This window comes from Solea solea, chromosome 14 (assembly GCF_958295425.1).
Source record: "Solea solea chromosome 14, fSolSol10.1, whole genome shotgun sequence".
Lineage (NCBI taxonomy): Eukaryota > Metazoa > Chordata > Actinopteri > Pleuronectiformes > Soleidae > Solea > Solea solea.
In genome coordinates, this window is record NC_081147.1 from 21,999,687 (window position 1) to 22,018,888 (window position 19,202).

Here is a 19,202-nt window from a genome sequence, read left to right on the forward strand (position 1 = left end):
GAGGTAAACAGAGTGACACAGTCAGAGTTTGAGAAATGAAATTGCATCTCATCTCTCTGTGATCGATCAATAAAACTGACAGCCTGAGAGATCACCATTCACTCCAGACACATTCACTGGAATAAAAAAATAAAGAACCCCAGACACACACAGAGAGAAAAAGTTGCAAATGTGTTTATATGTTTTTTTTCTGCATTAGGACTGCTTTCTCCCAAGCACTCTATAGAATTATAATTTACACTGAACAACATGTGCCACTATTTTCCAACTACACGTTTTTGAACCGCTTTGCTTCTCAGTCTTTGGGAGTTGGAATCAACATCCACATTTCATTTTAGGAATATCCCTTGAGGATATGACTTGTTTATTACTGTCATGTCTGTCTATTGAAAAGATTAAATGAGCAGGTGAAGACTATTTATTCAACAGTATATGGGCACAACCCATTAGACAGATTTGGCTGGTTTAAATTAAACCATATCGTTTTATATGATGAGTCATATTGTGTGTGTGTGTGTGTGTGTGTGTGCATGGCTGCCTGCCTTCCGATGCATATTAATAATAAATGTGAGGTAAGACCCCAAAACACACGCTCATCTCTGGATATAAATAAATAATATCTCAGGAAATACTTTTGGCATTTGTTAGTTCATTACTTTTTATTTTTATGGCTGTTGTTGTTTGAGGAGAAATGCTGTTTTCTATCCACTGACTGACTGCATGCTTTCTATGATATGACAGATGTTATCCGTCTGTCTTTTTTGCCATGTGGACATGTTGCAAACAAGTTTACAGATGTCAATCACACTAGAGTCCACTTATACGTGCTGTGCTGTTCCTAAACAAAGATTGTAAATGTGTCTAATCTAACATGGTTGTTGTTTTCGGCAACTTTCGGCAACTTTTACGATCCCAAAACTGTCTCCTTTGACATAACAAGCAACTATAATAATTCCTTGATGAGGAGAGTAAAAGCAACAGCAGGTACTGACATCACGACCTTACCCTCAAGGTACTAAAATAAAAATAACATCCTCCCTAGTTCTACTTTTGTACTGAGCCACACAGACGTCGTTGAGAATAACATTCGCCTGTTGACAGGTTGGATGTTGCCTGATTGGAAGTAATTTAAATGCTACCAGCATCAAGTGACTGCTGGTGAGAGATAAACTATAATCCTTTTATTTCTGAGACACTCTGAAAGAGGTAGCCTTGTTTGGTCTTTTGCTGTTTTTGATTAGCTTGCCGTGGCCCGCGGCGCTGCACGTCTGGACTGCTTTGGAGGTCACACGGCTGAAACTGGGAGGCTGAACAGTGAAGATTTCACATCCGCCTGCCTCTCACCATGCCAACACTTCCATCAATCAAAGGCTCGCATGCCTTCGGCTTGCTCCTGCATACTGACCTGATAGTCACAAATTGTCGCGTGTGTGTGCCTCGTATGCGAAAGCTCACCGGGTGAGCTCGATTTCAATCACGTTAGTGTGCTGTCTAATTATAAGATGACTTTCTAATTAATTCCATTATGAGCGGTAGAAAGAAGAGGGCCCTTAAAACAGAGAGGTGTTACTCCGTGTTCTCATCTGTCGGTGTGACACTAATTGGGCCGGATTTACAATTTGGCAGAGACACACACGGGGCTCCAAATGAACTAGTATCAGTATTTGCGGGGCAGGCTGACTCACTGCTGCTGCTGCTGCTGCTGAGTCGAACATGGCCTCTGGATCCTCGCACTGGCCAGCTAAACGGCTCGTTTCTCTCCTGCCAGAGATACTCGCCAGCAGTTTAATCAAAGAAGATATCTGTGGGATTTTTTCCACCAGTTATTATTAATTTCAACCCCACTGGTAAAGATAAGGCACTCCTCTTGGAGAGAATTGTCTCCGCCATTGACCAATGATTCTTTTACGTCCTATCGCTGGCTAGTGTTACCAGTTAAGTAGGTAAATAATGTTTGTCCCAAGTCAAACAACAGCACTGACCTTGCAGTTGCCATCTTTTTAAATCTTCAACAAAGGTTGACTTGTGTATGCAGCTGAGATATCTGAGTGTTTCTTTTATTTGTATTTAGGCTGTATCTGTATGTCTCCATATACTGCACACATGCATTCAATATTTATGTGTATATTCTAGTATTGGTCAAGTGGTTCTGTTATTAACTTTTTTATTACGTATTAGAATTCTTGATTAGTGAAGCCTGGAGCACTTTCACTTAGTTGTACAATGGTTTTACTGTTTGACCTGTGCTGCATTCAAGGTGTAAGATGTTTGTCAAAGAACGCTATTGCCTTAAACTTGCAAACCAAATCTACCTTGGCTGGATAGTGAAAATAAGGGTTAAATGACAGTGAGAATGCCACACACACACACACACACACACACACACACACACACACACATCAAAGTACTTGACACCAGTGCACAATTTACCATTTTTCTCAAACAACACACACTGGGATTTGCTAAAGCTCTCTTGCAGTCACAAGTGGTAAAATGATAATAAATACACTTCCTCCACGTCTGTGCTTCCTTTGTTCATAATATAATTTTGAAGTAGACAAGTGCAATAACAAATCCAGTGAAAACTCTCAGAAAGTTCTGTATTCATTGCAATAATAACACAAATATAAACTACTACCTAGAATGAAAGAAAAATTGGCGAACAGAGAATGTGTTATGACCAAAATGAAAAACCTAGATATAAATCGTGTCCAAACACCATGCTTTACGTCATACTGTAGCAAACTTTGCAAGACGTCATGGACAACATGGAAAATGGCAGATTCTAAAATGGAAGAAATACGATTGTGTTAATTATTTAAAATAGGTGAAATTATAATTAGTATTCTCCATACTGGGAAAATGTGCATGGTACACTGACAATGACAAAATGCAATGTCTGCTATTGTATGGTGTGAGTCAACAGATGATTTTTACCCTTAATGTTTCATTTGAAAGGCAATTTCATGTTGTTTATCAGCCGCATTGGAGGAATTCTCTGTCGCGCCATCACTGAACTCTTTTTTTTTTTTTTTTTAAACCACAAACAGCTGGAATTTAATTAAATCAATTTGTATTTGTGATGTGGGATTCAACTACAAGATGTGTGTCAGTCTCTCTGCGAGCGTGTTGACTGCTCAGATTAAAGCCTGTCAAAAAGCCTTAAGATCAAGGAAGAGAAATCTGATATGTCACTGGAAAACACACACAGTTGTTTGTTTGTTTTCCTGCCGACTCAGAGAGCAAAGTCACTCACCAGCAGTTTTTCTCACTGCCATGTTGTGAACACTTAGGTGACAGTTAATGCAGTATAAGTGCAATCTAATTAAAATGACATCCCTCGCTGGTGCTCGTGTTTCTCTCCAATAGCAACAGGGTCGGGGAAAAAAAAAAAACTTTTAAAATAGTAATGAAGTGATTTTAATGGGAATCCTGCAACACAATTGACCGTACATGATGTGATCACGCTGTGAAATGCTGTCCTGTTTATTTGTTTTATTAGGCTGGCATCAAGGCTACTGCTTGACTTAAATACACAACTGACATGTGTCTGTTTTTCTTGGGCTACAACTGGCTATATTTTCATATAATGACATTATACTTCTAGTTTTGTCAGTAGATTTCTATTCCAGCCATTTACTCAAGGTCACTGTGTGTATGTTTTTAATAGCACATGCATAAACTTAGAGTGTGATTCATTTATCAAAGTCTTTATCAGAGTAGGTCTCTATATAGACAGACTTTATTGAGGGTGGTGGTGGCCATATGCATTGGGCTTGCTCTACCTTACTTTTTAAAGTTTTTTTTAATGCCTGACTCTCTTAAAATCTGCAAGGTCAACACACGGTGATAAACACATTTTATTGTAAACACTTTGAATTGCCACTTCAGTTTCATTAGAGCTCATTTCAGTGCTGTTGGCTGTTGCAAAGCAGCTACTACATGTGTAGAGGACACATGCAGAATACTGAAAGTGCCCAGTAACAACAGAATTCTACTGAGCATTGTTCCATCTAGCTAATGACTGTCTCCCAGGAATGACAGATCGATGAGTACAGATGATTTGATGTGTTGCAGTGTCTGCTCTGATGGCCGCCTGCTTGCTTGAAGTCAATCCCTGAAAGGCTGAAGGCTAAACGATAGAGGTCTGCAAAAGCTGGAGCTGTAGATTTACGGGGATTTACGAGGGTGGGATTCAGTGTGGCTCCAGGTCATCTTCATCTTCAGTCAGGCCCCTACAGCTCTCTGATGGAGCGCCATCTCATTTGCAGCTGTGTGGATTCCTTCTCATTAAGGGAACCTAATGGATAGATTTATCTCATTACATTTGGCACTTCATTGAATACACAGACACTGGACAAAAAGGCACGTGCACCTGCAGAAACACATCTATACGCACACCTGATGAAGACATATTTGTCACATACTGCCGGCTGAATCACTAAAGCACTGTAATTACCCAGCCCGGGCTGCTAATCTGTTAATCATAACAAACACATTGACTGTTAGAAAGACTTAAGACAGACACAACATTCATCATCCTGCTCAGACCTGAGATGTCCCGAAATTCATGTTCCCTCAGGATAAGTTCACACGTGACATTTACACCTGATGTCCATATCACGTCCGGGTTTTAGAGCGCCATTTGAAAGTGCAGTTGGAACAGATTTAGTTTAAAACGTCTGGGGTTGTGGTTTAGTCTGGATGTCTAGAAACCAATAAATGTGTTGGAAACAATAACATCCATGTTTTTCCTTCCCTTACTTGATCTTGACTGCCAGTCATGAATGCAATAAAGATAACTAATTATATGGGGGGTTGATCTTTTTTTGTCTTAGCTACCACCAACCGTTATTTAATTCTGCATTTAACAACATTTCAATTCACTCAATCCGTTTGTAATGAATACCTTAGGTGTGCCCCTCTGTTAAAGCTGTATTTTCTTATGTTTAAATATGAATAAATGTCTGATACATTCAAACCATTGCCAAATTAGTTCACCAATGAAGCCTGTATGAGTCATGCAGTCACATAAGTCATGTGTCTCAGTGATATTCCCACACTTAGGAACTATACACTAACACTACAGCAGCATTGTGCTAGTAAAGCAAGACGTCTGCAACAGGTATGGATTCTACTAAAAAAAAAAGTACATGTTTGGCAGTTGATCATCTATTATGCAGAAGTGCCTTCTTTGCATGTTTTAGTAATTACTTAAAATTCCCCATGGTAACAGAAGCTACACGCTGGAGCTTTAAGACTCAACGGCTGTCACAAAAATACTAAAAGATGCCCCCAAACGTATCTATAACAAACTGAAATGTATTAAAATAAATAATAATCTGGATGCAATCAGAGTCAGTGGTAGTATTAATTATTCACAGCATATCATTTTCAACATGAAGTAGTAGGACAAATACAGGTTTGACCAGGTAAAATAACAAAAAACAAAAAAAAACATGGCTAAACCTCTTTTTCTTGCAAATTCTTAATCCACAAATTGCAGATTTTTCAGGGCCAAAGAATGAGTTGAAATTTCTCGGTAAGTCCCTGTCAATGTTACATGATAAAAAGCTTCAAAATTATAGCTAATGATATCATAATTGTATCTTCTTTTTGTTATTAGTTTAGTTTATTTAATCATTGATTTTCTTCACTTGTGTTTGGTATGCAATTCTCCAGGCTCCACCAAGCCTGTCGTTGTGTTGGTGTAATAAAGGTTTACAAAAAAATAAAATAAAATAAAATAAACACTTCATCTGTAGGTTTTTATGGCAGTTGGCAAATCAGCTGAAAGGTGCATCACCGCCACCTTTATTGTTCTGCCACATATTGATTAACAGACTGCATATATTGAAGCCTGCAGTGGTGATATTATGTGCAGCAGAATGAGGACACAAGTTTTCAACGCTCTGTACGCACAACACTAACATCATTATGCTTTTGAAGTAAGACAGTGCTTCTAATTACTGTTGCTACGGCTCCTTACAACAGCTACAGTAATTAATTAAGAAATAATGCATACTGTAATAGGAAGCTTTGCATCTTCGAGTTGGTGACTGGATTGTTGTTTTAATTATAAACCTATTGTGATTCATTTATACAGGCCTCATTTAAATTTGGCGACTTTTCATTATCCGCTCCTGCACTTCTCTTAAAGCGGAACTGTGCGGGATATTTTTTTTACCTTAATTAAACGGCTTTGGAGTCACAGTGATGGTTAAATGGCTTGTTGGGAGAGAGTCTCCACTGCCCCATCATCTTTTAGTGGAAAGGTCTTGTAAAGTCTTGGGTCTCATGTGCCTCCTAGCCAGGTACTGGCTTTAAGATCAAGGCAGCAATAGCATTTTTTTAGACATTCATCATGGCAAAGCCAGGCCAAATATGTTGAATGTTGTCGGAGGAAGCGAGGAAGGGGAAACGACTGTCTGACCCGTGTGTCACCTGCATGGATGTGACACACAAGAAGAAACTTATTTACTGGTAATTTTTCTCTTTTGTACATGATTAATAATTCGCTTGAGTTCTCCATTTAATGCAAGCAGAAATCCAAATAAATTATAGTTTCAAAAATTGTCCAAAGGGACACATGATTCAAAACATGCCTAAGAATACTTTGCCTAAGTCAAAGTATTTGACGCCTGACTCCAATTAAATTATTCAGATTATAATACACAACGTATAATCCATGGGATGAGTATACATTTTTATATTTTATTTTATATAATTAACACCCAGATAAAGTCCGCCTTGCTGCTAATACTATAATCCTTTTTTTATTGCAGCCCAGTTACATTTGATTGAAAAGTATTTAAGTGGCAATGGTTATTTTTGTAAAATTTATCACTGTGAAAGGTTAAAAAATTGAAGTCAACATTTTTGAACGAAACAAAGAAAGGCTCGGCAGTAAACAGGCAGCCAGTTTCACTGTAGTGTTTGAAGTTCCCCTCTTTGATACGTAGAGGTCGCTCAAGGACTCATGTTCCCTCTTGGCAATTATTTTAAAAATGATTAAAAAGCACATTTTAATTAATATTATGATAAAAGACCTTCAAAGAAAATGTTATCTTCTATTTTTGTTATTTTAAAATAACCAGAAACAGAAGTCCACTGTTGGCGTATGTAGGACGACGGTCCCCTGTTAGCCTGCTAAATGTGTATGTGTGTGTGTTTGTGTTTGTACTTGAATGTAGATCTTTGTGGGGACATTTTGTATGGGACCCACAACTTTAAAGGGTATTTTTCAGGGTTAACACCTGGTTTTGATTTGATTTGGATTATTTTATTTCTCAAACACTCAACCTACGGTGACAGAACCCCCCCAGAAAACGATAGAGAGAAAACAAAGATAAAGCGGATAAATCAATTCTGATTGATTCTGTCAAGCAAACAATAAATAACAAGAATATAAAAAACTACGCATTCGAGAAGGAGCAGGTTTTATGGTTACTGTTAGTGTCCTCACTCAGATGTGTGTGTGTGTGTGTGTGTCTTCCAAAGCTGGGTGTGGCTGACCTACTTATCATCCTGCTGCTCCACCTGCACACCTTCTCTTCATTACTCTGATTGCCACAGTCACCTGCTGCAACCCCAGCTCCACTTGCCAGTTAGTTGCATAGCTTTCTGTGATCATGCTTAATCTGCTTGATACTGCTTGCTTGCTTTATCGGGATTTTTTTTTTTGGTCTTTGTTCTGTTGCCTGCTGTTTTACTTCACCTTTAAAACATGTAGTAAAACTATGTACCAAGTATGTGTAGAACAGTATCCCGAAAGGGCTGCTTATAATCAATGTGTCAGTCAGCTCGGCTCAGCTTTATTCATGTAACACTACACTGTAGATTGAAAGGCTTTCACAGTGACAATAAAAGACGAGAGAAAAGGGGAGTTAAGTACAGAAAGGTATAAGGATGGCACTAAATTTAAGGAAGGAATAATATTAAAATAATAACAATACACTTTTTATGAGTTAAAGCACTTAAACAAAGGTACGGCTTCATGAATTTTGTTTCCAAATGTTGTATCTGCCTTGCAGTTATCCAAGCATGTGAAATGTTTCTTCAAAAAAAGAAATCAGAGAACTTACTGTTTAAGAACTCAGACAATGGACATCACAATTTTGATTGTTACAATTAATTTAACACACAATAGTCCCTTCAGTATCAAGTATTAATTAATACATTAATAAATACATTAATAAATGAAGTTTTCTGACTTATGCTGCATATTCAAACAGTTTTTTTTTGAATATTTAATAGTTTTTCAAGTTATCGTTTAGAACAGTGTCTCTCCAAAACCTTTTCTATGGGGACTCACTTTGATAACCTATTTCAGGCCAATTCAAGCAAATATAACAATTACAATCTTGAAAATTAGTAACTTTTCTCCCATTTCGGAAACACTATTTCAGTGAGAAGTTTTCCAAGGGATGTTTGAATATATTACACACACACACACACATCTGGAGTAAAATGTATGCACATTATTTGGGAACTTAATCTGAAATCTGAATCAGTAAATGGAAATAAACCCCCACATGGAAAATCCACAAAACATTCTATCAGTCGAGATGAGGACTATGAAACTCAATACCATTTAAGTCAAACACATTGTTATCTAGATCCACATTAGAAAACTGAAACAATACAGTAAAAAGTCCTTTCCTATTATTCCTGCAGGACATTATATATGTGATACTGACAACAGCACAAATTAAATCTTAAATTCAATGCAATGTACAGCATTTCTTACAATCATATGGTCAAAGCTTGTCTTTTCAGGCGTATTTGACAGGCGTAATAATCAAGGGGGCGGAGTTTTTGCACGTGTCAGAGCACAGGCTGAAGAACGGAAAGAGCTTCTCCGCGAAGTAATATCCAGTGAAAGTGAAGATTTTTACCCTGGCATCCACGTCATAGAAAGAAACTTGACCCGCCTCGCAGTCAACAAAGATGCCAACCCTTTGAAGCGTCTCCCTCTTGTGGAGGTCAACCCAAGGGTCTTCAGTGGCTATAAATTGACCTTCCCCCTTCAGCCAAATCATCCAATAACCAGTCTGGGGACCAAGTCGTTTTTCACCCGTTCTATTGACGGACTGTTTTACAACTCCTAACTTCCACTGTGTTCTATTTTTAACTTGGACCTCATAGTAAAATTTCCCAGAGGAGAATCCTTCCTTTGCCAGGACATTGGGGGCACCCCAAGCAAACCTCTGTGGGATGTTCGGGAGATTTGTCATCCTGCCTCCTCCTGCGACTTGTTTCCCATCTGCAGAAACAGTGAGATGCACATTTGCCGTGTCAGGATCCAGAGTTACCTCTACAGCATGTTGCTGCTTTTCTTTCAAGTCAGGATCACACAGCGTACTCACTTCTCTCTTGACGGTGGTCTCCAGCTTGGTCATGGCTCCCTGCAGTGAAAAATGCTCACTTTTTAGATTCACGCCGGACCAATCTTTCACCTGGGACTCAGTGATGCGGAGAGAACGGAACCTTTCATGGAGTGTAAACGGGTTGCCGTCATTTAGGACCTGATCAAGCTGCGAGTTGGTCTGCTTTACTTGCAGAATTTCGACCTCCAGATCTTGAATTAATCTGTGTGCATCGTTTTCGAAAATGCTTTGCTTTGTCTCAATGACCTCGTTCAGCTGAGCTTGGCACCTCTTTATGTGTTCGACTACTGCACTCATGACATGCATGTTGCATGACAGCGCCGTCCCTGCGTCAGTTCTGCTCGCCTCCACAGAGTTTTGAATCTCTTGAATTTTCTGCTGCCGTGTCTGGATCATCCCATCTGCGACTGTCTTTTTTCCCCCCAGCTGGGTTTTTATCATTTCAGCCATCTCCTCTAGAGTCACTATCCTGTGTTTTTTATGCTGGTGATGTTTACAGGAGTCACACACAAACATCTGATCTGCAATGCAGAACAGCCCCAAAGGCTCGTCATGCTTCTGACATATCCTGCTCTCCAGGTTCTCAACCGGGTCGATCAGCTTGTGCTTCTTCAAGACCGAAATTCTCTGATGAGGCTCCAGATGTGTTCTGCAGTACGACATGAAACACACCAAGCAGGACTTCAGGGCTGTACACCTCTCCCCTGTACAGACACCACAGAGCACCTTTCCTGCATGTTCTGGGACAGCAGAGGATTTCCTTTTTTGAAAATGTGCCGTCAACTCAGCGATGAAAGTGTTAACCCGAAGCGTCGGCCTGATGTGAAACTCTTCTTTACACAGTGGACACGGGAACACGGTGGTCATCCTGTCCCAGTAGTCTGTGATACAGTCAAGACAGAAGTTGTGTCCACAAGGGATCGACACGGGTTTGGTGAAAACTGTGTGGCAGATGCAACAAAGGAAATTATCCCCAGCACTTCTGGCAGAAGCCATCGCTAAAAAAATGGACACATAAGAAATAATAACAAGCAACAAGTTAGAGCAACATTAAGCGGTTTGAAATGAACTAAAAAAGATTAGTTTACTTCCAAATGAAACGTTACCTGTGCAGAGTACGGAGACTCAGGTACAAACGGGCAGCTCTTCTCTTTCAGCTGTGACACGAGAGCGCTCTCCCTTTTCTTTTCCTTGTTGCACGGAGTTAATATTTGATTCTCATAAAAGGAACATTATCATTACATTATTACATTATCAATACACTGTATATTGTATGTTGATACTGCTTATCCAGCGTCCCTGCTTCCTTGTTATGTGCACAGCAGTAACTGTAGGCGGCAATGAAAATTCCGATACAGTACTTTGCTGATTATGATTATTACACCTGAGAGAAGGGTGTGTGTGTAGATCTCTGTGTATATGTTCCACCTGTAGCCCCCATTTTCTGTCCCGATCATCCCAAGACCAGCATGGAGTTTAAGTCGAGAGACGGCGCTGCTGCTCTTCCACTCTTTGAGGTTTGGATTATTTTGGTTGTCAGTTTGGTCATTCTTTATTCCTTTATTGCTTAATTGCAACGATAGGGCCCTCGTGTGAAGCGGTGGCCGGGGAATAAATGAACGTTCCAACATCTGCAGACGGTTTGTAAGTAATCAACAAAGGTTTTCAGTGACCTAAATACTTTATCTTTTTACTGAGCTTATCTCTATTCGATTAAAGGTTATTCACTGGATGTAAACAGCTGAGAAAAGGGTCAGGTCAGGACAGTTGATAAATCATATGAATCATACAGTTAACAGTTGACTGTTGTATGTAATGTTGTGTTATGTTATGTTATGTTACGTATGTATGGATGTGTTATACCACAGTAATTCAGTGTTCTATTATTCAGCAGTCTTGTATTTTGCTGTAGTCTTTATTGTGGAAACGTGATTACCATTTTTTCATAGATGTAATGTTAGATATTATATGTTAAGAGTGTTTTGAACATTGTATACTGTACATTGGGGATTAAAGCTCGACCATGATGTACATGTACATATAAAAACCGACAAGCCCCCTCTGATCAGAGCTCTCCTGAGCCATGTGTTCTTGGCCTTAGCGTCACTGAATCATAAAACATTCAAATGACATTTGGATCAGGTGAGAATTCCCTTTGATCCTGGTCAGTGTGAAGCACCGGGATCTGAGCCTTTCTTCACTTCTGTAGGAGACACTGATGGGTTCATCGTGAGATGAGAGGGACTCCGAGATTTTCTCCCTATTTTCTCTTCTCACCTTCTCCTTCTGTCTCTTAACCACCAGTCCTCTCTTTTCCCCTTTCACCCCCGTTCTTGGACCCACCAGGCGCTGACTCGTAGCTGCTCCTTTCTTCTCTCACCTTCAGTGCATGAATAAGAGATTACAGGAGCTCAACGTGCTGGAGGACACAGACCTCCTTCCACTGGAATTGAATTCCTCCTGGTCAGGTCTGCTCAGTTTTAAATTGAGTGCAAGTCTACAGAAGAGCCTGGATGTTGCAGCGCTTTCTGTAGTCCAAGAAATAAACTCTACTATAGGGAACTGTAACAGGACGCTTAACAGTAATAAGAGAGTAACAAAAAAAACATATTTTGAGATGCATGAGATATCCACTGAGACTAAAAGACTAAAAACTCACAGAAAAAGTTCTAAAACATTATTTAAAATTCCTACAGATGTAGAGAAGAAGAACAGAAAGACGAGCAGAGCTTAAACCAGAGCTTTTACGTTAATATTCTGTAAACACCCTGACAAACCCTTTCTCAGTCGGTGCCCAGGGGCTTACTGACTCATAATCTGTCCCAGGGTAGACCAGAATACGCCCCCATCGTCTCAGAGCGCAGAATTAAATGATTTAATACCTCATTTTTAAACACTTAGCAACTGTATTAATCACCTAAATCTGGTAAGGTGGTTTACTAACACATTTTCTTGTGAGGGTGACACAGTCCCGCTGGATATGTTCATCTCTTACACTGAGAAGTTATTTTAGAAAGTAGATGTACAACCTGTCAGAGTTTGTCTGTAGGCTGTGTGTGCTCTACTTGGGGGAGAAACGGGAAGCTTGGTCACCTCCATCACTCTAGTTTGTTCACTGCTTGTTTGGAGATGTTATTTCCAAGTGCAGACACAACGGTTCTGGAGGGAGGATAAATAATTAGTCATGAGATGAGTTTCTGCCTTCATCCATCAGCCTGGGGAGCAGGGCTGCCATATACAGCAGAGCCGGTGCCAAATGAGCGCCCTTTCTCTCCCAGTGTTTCTGTTTCCCATGACACTCAGATTTAGATTCCCGTCCTTGATAGAGTGACATAAAAAGCTTCAAAAGCTTGCCAGGACATCTTAATCAGGCTGTTCACGGATTAAAGGCAGTTTTTTTTTTTTTTTTTTGCTAAAACAGAGTGGATTTGCTTCTTTACTTTTTCATCAAAATTGTGTGTCTGTCTGTGGTTTCAAGTTAATTCAGAGTAGATCTTGTATCTCGGCTGGATCAAATGTTTCAGGCTTTGTGTAATCATATGAAAAGTTATAGATCTATATGTGTCACTAGCAGTTGATAAGTTATTTGAACCCACGTCGAGTGACACATTGAAACCTAAGTATAAAGGGAATACTTTTTTCAGGGCTGTGTGTGTTTTTAGTGTTACTCTTCTTCAAAATTAAACTTTTCTTGAACCCCGGGCAAAAGCCTGCAGACTTGAAGGACAAGGAACCTCGTTTCCAAATAAGACGCTGCTTTTATTTCACCTTAACTTTGTTTCATTGTTGGATTTACACTTATATCTGAAATGGCCTCCACACAACAGAAGAGTAAGTGCCTCTGATATGCTTCAACCACTGAATTATTCATTTCCGCTACCACAGTTGGTGTTCTTGACTGAGAAGTCGCCGAGGACTGACTGACGGGAAACCCAATGAGGTAATGAGATAAAAGTTTTGAGACAAAAATATTGACATTACAGAGGACAAAAACTCCTGACGGTTCGTGAAGTCTGACAAAGACGGGAAATGTGTTTGTTTGTTTCCGTCAATTAAGTTTACTCCGAGGACACAAGTTCATCTCTCCATGACAATTTGAAATGACGGTAGCAGGGGAAACTACGATGATTGTAGTTTGAAATATGAATTCGACAGGAAATGAAATCTGCGGTTTATCTGCGTGAGCACGGGCACCAACTCAACTTTTATTTTGTAGTAACGCGTAACGAAGATGGTTAAGGGAAATGTATCGGAGTAAAAGTACACATTTTATTTAGGAAATGTCTTGGAGTAAAAGTAAAAGTTGTCAGAAATATAAATAACGAAGTAAGGTACAGATATGTGAAAATTCTACTTAAGTGTCAGTATGTCGTTGCTGGATTCACCATCACTTTAACCCTTCAGTGTTACCGTTAACTGAAAACCTCCTTCTACCGTTGTCGCTGCTTTACAGCAAAAGTAATTTTCAGTTTTTGCAGATTTAATTGACCAGGAAAAAGAGCTACTGTAAGCTCAGTTAAAACATGTTGATAAGATCAATAAGTAATCAAAATGCTAAGAAAACAAACCCCTGAATACATGTAATCAAGCTGTAGTTTGCATTTGAAAACATTTCTCTTATTTTAAGGAAACCGTGACGGCCAGTGCTAAAAGAGAAATAAATTGCTGCAACTTCACAGGCAGTTTGTGTTTATTCCTCTGTGTCACTGTCATTGCTTCTATGCTGCTTTTTTTCCAAAATGAGTAATCTTAGCAAGCAATACTTGATCTTTTATTTCAAACCAGCACTCTTCTCCTCATTTTGCAGCATCCATCTCTGCAAGCCAGTGTTTCTGTGTGTGTGTGTGTGTGTTTTGCCCAAACACTGCCCCCAGCTTCAGCCACATTTAATGACTTGGAGCTGCAGTCTTTCCTTGGCTGTCACAGAGGAGCTTTTAACAAGGCGCTGCACTTCTTTCACTCTTTCCTTCTAATTTTACTTTGCCGCCTTCACGTTCTCCTCTGAACCTTTGCAATTTAGTAACTTTTCTCTGATGCTAAAGTGTGCAGGCACCTGTCGAAAAGGAAGAGGAGAGAGAGAAGAGCTGTGTTAGGCCTCAGTTCAGTAAAGACAGACCTGCAAGAACTGGCTTGATGCAAGGTCGTGTATTGAATGAGTCGTTCATTTGTGCGGAGACTAGTTCATTTTCTGCTATAATATTATTGAATGTTGTGGTTTTCTGATTGGCCCGCTCTGTCTGTCTGTCTGTCTGTCTGTCATCATACAACCCAGACCATCGTAATTATTATCCACATTTACCCCACCTATAACAATCTCTTTGGATTTTAGACTGTCGGTGTAACACAGCAAGAAAAACTACAATGGACAACTTGTTTTCCGTGACGTTGTCGTTGTTGTGCTTAATCGAGTTGATTGGCCACATGGTGGAGAAGTGGCTAGCACAGCAAAAAGACCCAGGTTTGCTACCTGGTCCGACAAAGACCTTTCTGTTTGGAGTTTGCGTGTTCTCGCGTTTCTTCTCACAGTCCAAAAACATGCAGAGGTTAATTGGACACCATAGAGACTAAAGCTGTAGACAATTAAGTAATTAATTACTGAGTTAATTATACATGATGCATGTGATCTGAAACTGTCTCAGGTATTGATCGTGTGCATGTGTTTCTGTGAGAGCATGGCAATCTGATGACCTTGAGCTCATATTTGTATTCATAACAAACAAGGAAATTGAATCACCTCAGGGTCCCTGCATTTCAATTATAGACAGTATAAAAGTGTTATTGATCCAAAGCAAAGGCGACATGCAGAGAGATTTTTAAACACATCAGTCGCCATAATGTTTTGTTCATTTGTTTTTTAATTGATTTTTACTTAGGAAGGAAAATGCAGTGAGCTACGGCGGAGGAGAGGAAAGAGTTGAAAGTGATGGTGTGCAAAACTGGAGGCAAACTACATTCTCTTGTGCATCTGTCCATACTGTGTCGCTGTTAATCGGAATCTTCCTCCAGTGTTCTCGTAGAAAAGCCCCCTGCGGTTTCTGGTGTTCCATCATCTATAAGCTGCAGTGAAGAGTAGATTGGTTGCCTGCTTATGTTCATTCACCGTTCCAACTGACCAAGATAAATGTGTGAAGGGCTCAGTTCCACAGAGCCTGTGCACCTCACCTCGCCGTGACCCACCTCACCCGCTCTCCTCCGACTCTTTCTCTGAATTGGATGAGTGCATGTTGGGATCCAGTGTGGTCAGCCAGCCATGCAGTAAAAGGAGCTCAGGAGATCAAGCAGCCATCTCCATGATGTCAAGTAAAGCATAGTTCCATGTATAGAAAACTGAAAGGGGGGCCTACAAGGCACGGATCCAGGGGCCCAGGGGGCCAGTGACAATAGGGAAGCTTCATTTTGAAGCTATATGTTTCTGCTTGAAAATATTACAGAGACACAAAAGCATCCAGTGACATGCAGACATAACTTGACACCAAAGAGACAAAAAAAAAAAAAATACAGGGAAATGGAAACAACAAATGAACATCTACACAGAGATGGAAAATGACAAGAGAGAGAGGAACACAATGGTCACAGAAAAGTAACTACAAACAGACAAAGTCATACCAGGAGACAACGGGGAAATTTAAAATAACCAAAACAAAATGATGTCAGAGACACAAAGCCGTCCAAATCAAGACAATTTGCTACTTAAGACAGACCCAAAAAGTCAATTGTGTTAAGTTTAGAAACTGAAACAAAACGAGTAAACACAGCCACACTTCTCATCATCATTCTGTGTCTGTCTCAGTCTGGGGACTTTGCTCTAGTCAATAATGGTATGGGACTGTCTGTGCCCAGGGGCTTACGCTCTCATTATCCATCCACGTTTAGTTCCTTACCTCATTGTTTCTTACTTTCTTTCTTTTCTCTGTATACAGTACCTTCCCCTCTGCACCATCTGTCTACCCTTATTGTCTCCTGTAAGACCACAGACACTCTTTTGTGGAAGATGGGAAAGATCACAGAGGACTTCTATCTATCTGACCCTGCCATGCCCTTCATCTTCCACTCACAGCTTGCTCTATCATATACACAAGTGCTTTTTATTGTGGTCTGGCAGTCGGGCTCTTGGCCCATGGCTCTATTTGTCTCTCTCAGCCTCTCTCATTATTACTGCTTGCCTTCCTCTTTTGGGAATAAGCCATCCTATTTGCATTCCCCCTGCATCAACTATGTCATCTTTAAAACAGCTCTCAACCTCAAAGCCCGTATGATATTGTGATTCAGGAGCTCTGTGATAAAGGATCCTTTGGTACTTTGTTCCTAAATGACTTCCACCAAACAAAATACAAAAACGATAGCCCCTTAGAAAGGCAGTAAAAAAAATGTATAAAAGTAATGATAAAGACGGGTCTACAGATATCCACTGTGCTGAGAGAAAGTCTCGGCATCTCGAGGTAGAGATCTGCCGTGTTCTTATCATATTCCCATATAACTTTATATCTTTTTTGACTGGCACATAGAACACAATGTATACAGGCATTTTCTTGTTTGTTTATGTTTTTTGCACCGACATTATTTCTAATAAATTTGACTTATCTACAAAATGTGAGCCTGATATTGAAAGGCAACTGTCCTGGTTTAATGTTTGACCTTGTTCCAACAAGATTCTCTTAAACAGAATCTCTATAACAGATGTCCTAATCATAAGCGGCTGATGTGCACTGTCTTGCACTTTGTCACCAGATTGGAAACTGGAGTACAAAAACCCATGTGCACATGGGGAGAACATGCAAACTGGGATTCAAACCCCTGATCTTTTTGCTGTCAGGCAACAGTGCTATCCACTACCCCACTGTGCGACCCAAAACAATTATTTTCTTTTTTGAAATGTCAATCCATATATATATTATGACGACCACAGGGTATTGTAGTGTTGTTTATGTCAACACAGCAGACACTTTGCTCTCAGCCTCTTAACTTTCCCTGCTACAGCTCATGGGTTTCCTCTCCCTCAGGTGCTTTTTATAATAAGGACAGGTTGTTCATTTAATCTGAAGTCTCTACAGCAAATGATTAGACAGTTAACTTTTAATGGTTGAGGTGTGTGTTCATACAGTTTTGAGTGGGCTTTAGCAAGTTATTCTTGCCATGCCTGTGTCGCGATGGTTTTCTTTACCGAGCTTACCACAAATCATGATCGAGGGGGTGCAACGTTTCAATTAATTGGGGGTGATTATGAAGAATAATGACGGTGGACGTCCTGCAGAAGTGGCTATATTTCAACAACCTAACGCGGTGGCTGTTCACACAGTGTTTTATTCCCAACTAGATGACAACACTTAAAAATATGCCACTAAATTTTCTCCATACTAAGCTGCTGTTAACGTGAGCAAGTAAGAACAAATTGTGCCTATGTCAAGTCTTTTAATGAAAAATTCCAGCAGTAGAAGAATGGTCAACCATATAAAAAAAATAATAATAACAGTGACCTTGAGCTCGATAGCTTGCACAGATAAAACAGCTGCACCTCTGCTCATGGGCTGCCCAGGTGGTACATCACTCAGATGATGATGGACTGCTGGGATGACTGGATTGATACAGTTTGATGGAAAACCTGAAGTTGTATGTCATGTGGTACAACATTGTGTAGAAGGTTCATTGTGGAGCATCAGTTCAGGCTGTTGAGTTTCTCCATCAAGTGTGATGACACATGACAGTAGGTGACACGCCTGTGACATGCCTGTCTCTGCTGATGAGTGCTTGTGTGTGACCGTGTGTCCCACTGTTGCCTTCAGGGACCATAAGTGCCACTCACTTTTTTTCCCGTCCAACCTTGGTTTATCCGTGTACCATGCAAGAGTGATAGACGCACTATAATGCTATGTGTGATTTTGAAAAATGAACACTTATGAGCCTTGAAGGTCGATGGTATGTGTTTATATAGCATTTTTATAGTCTTGATGACTCAAAGTGCTTTACTATTGACTGTATGCACAGTCTCCTTGTGGTTTTCAATAAGCCAGCCGTTCTATTTCAGGTAAGCTTTCAGCAAACAGCAGAGATGTTCTGCAGTCGGGGTTTGCCTCTCACTGATGTTACCATAAAAAAGTTTCTCCCAAATGAACTGGCTTCTGTTTTAGTGGAAGTTGTAAGTGATGCTCAATCCATTCACACATAACACATTCAAACACTCACTCTACCACAGATCCACATCTACTGTACAATCCCTTCTTTATACGGAAATAGAAGAAGCAGCAGCAGAAGAAGAAGATATGTTCAATGTCAATATATGGACTCAAAAAGTGTGTGCTTGCATTGATGTGTTGGTTTATTCATTCATTCATTAAAAAAATCCAACTGAAATCATCGCTTTGTACAGGCCAAATTTCATTTCTTTGGGGAAATAGCAGAAATTCACCCTTTTCTCTCATCTTACTGGAGAATGTTAGTGAAAAAACATGAGAAAAACATGTAAGAACTCTGCAGGAACATCATACATGCTTTGTGCATGTTTAATGTGCTGAAGCTGCATATTTAATTAGCTATGGTGATTTTAGAAGCACTGTTTTCTGCTGTAAGTGTTTGGTGTGTTTCTAATTCTACAAATGTCTGATTCATACATACAAATGGTGTCTTAATCTGGTTCAAGTGTTGTGACAAAGGCTGCCACACATTTTTCTCACCAATCTCAAGGATAAATCAATTCTCTTTCCCTTTTACACTTACAAATACAGAGAGCTGTTTCCTATTAGATAAAGATAAGAACATGTACCAATGATGTTTATCAGCATTTACTGCCAATAGTTCAGACATTTCAGAAGTGTAAAA

At 39.8% G+C, this 19,202-nt stretch overlaps 1 protein-coding gene across 1 annotated transcript; it reads right to left on the reverse strand.

Annotated features, from left to right (window-relative positions):
• Positions 1–8,276: 8,276 nt before the first annotated feature.
• On the reverse strand, positions 8,277–10,512 carry LOC131472835 (E3 ubiquitin-protein ligase TRIM39-like). Its single transcript, XM_058650298.1, has one exon. It carries the CDS (start codon positions 10,383–10,385, stop codon positions 8,775–8,777), a length of 1,611 nt encoding a protein of 536 aa, XP_058506281.1. The 5' UTR covers positions 10,386–10,512; the 3' UTR covers positions 8,277–8,774.
• Positions 10,513–19,202: the final 8,690 nt, after the last annotated feature.

Bases quoted from the DNA above. Each gene is read 5' to 3' on its own strand.
- LOC131472835 (XM_058650298.1), bottom strand. From the start codon at position 10,385: ATGGCTTCTGCCAGAAGTGCTGGGGATAATTTCCTTTGTTGCATCTGC.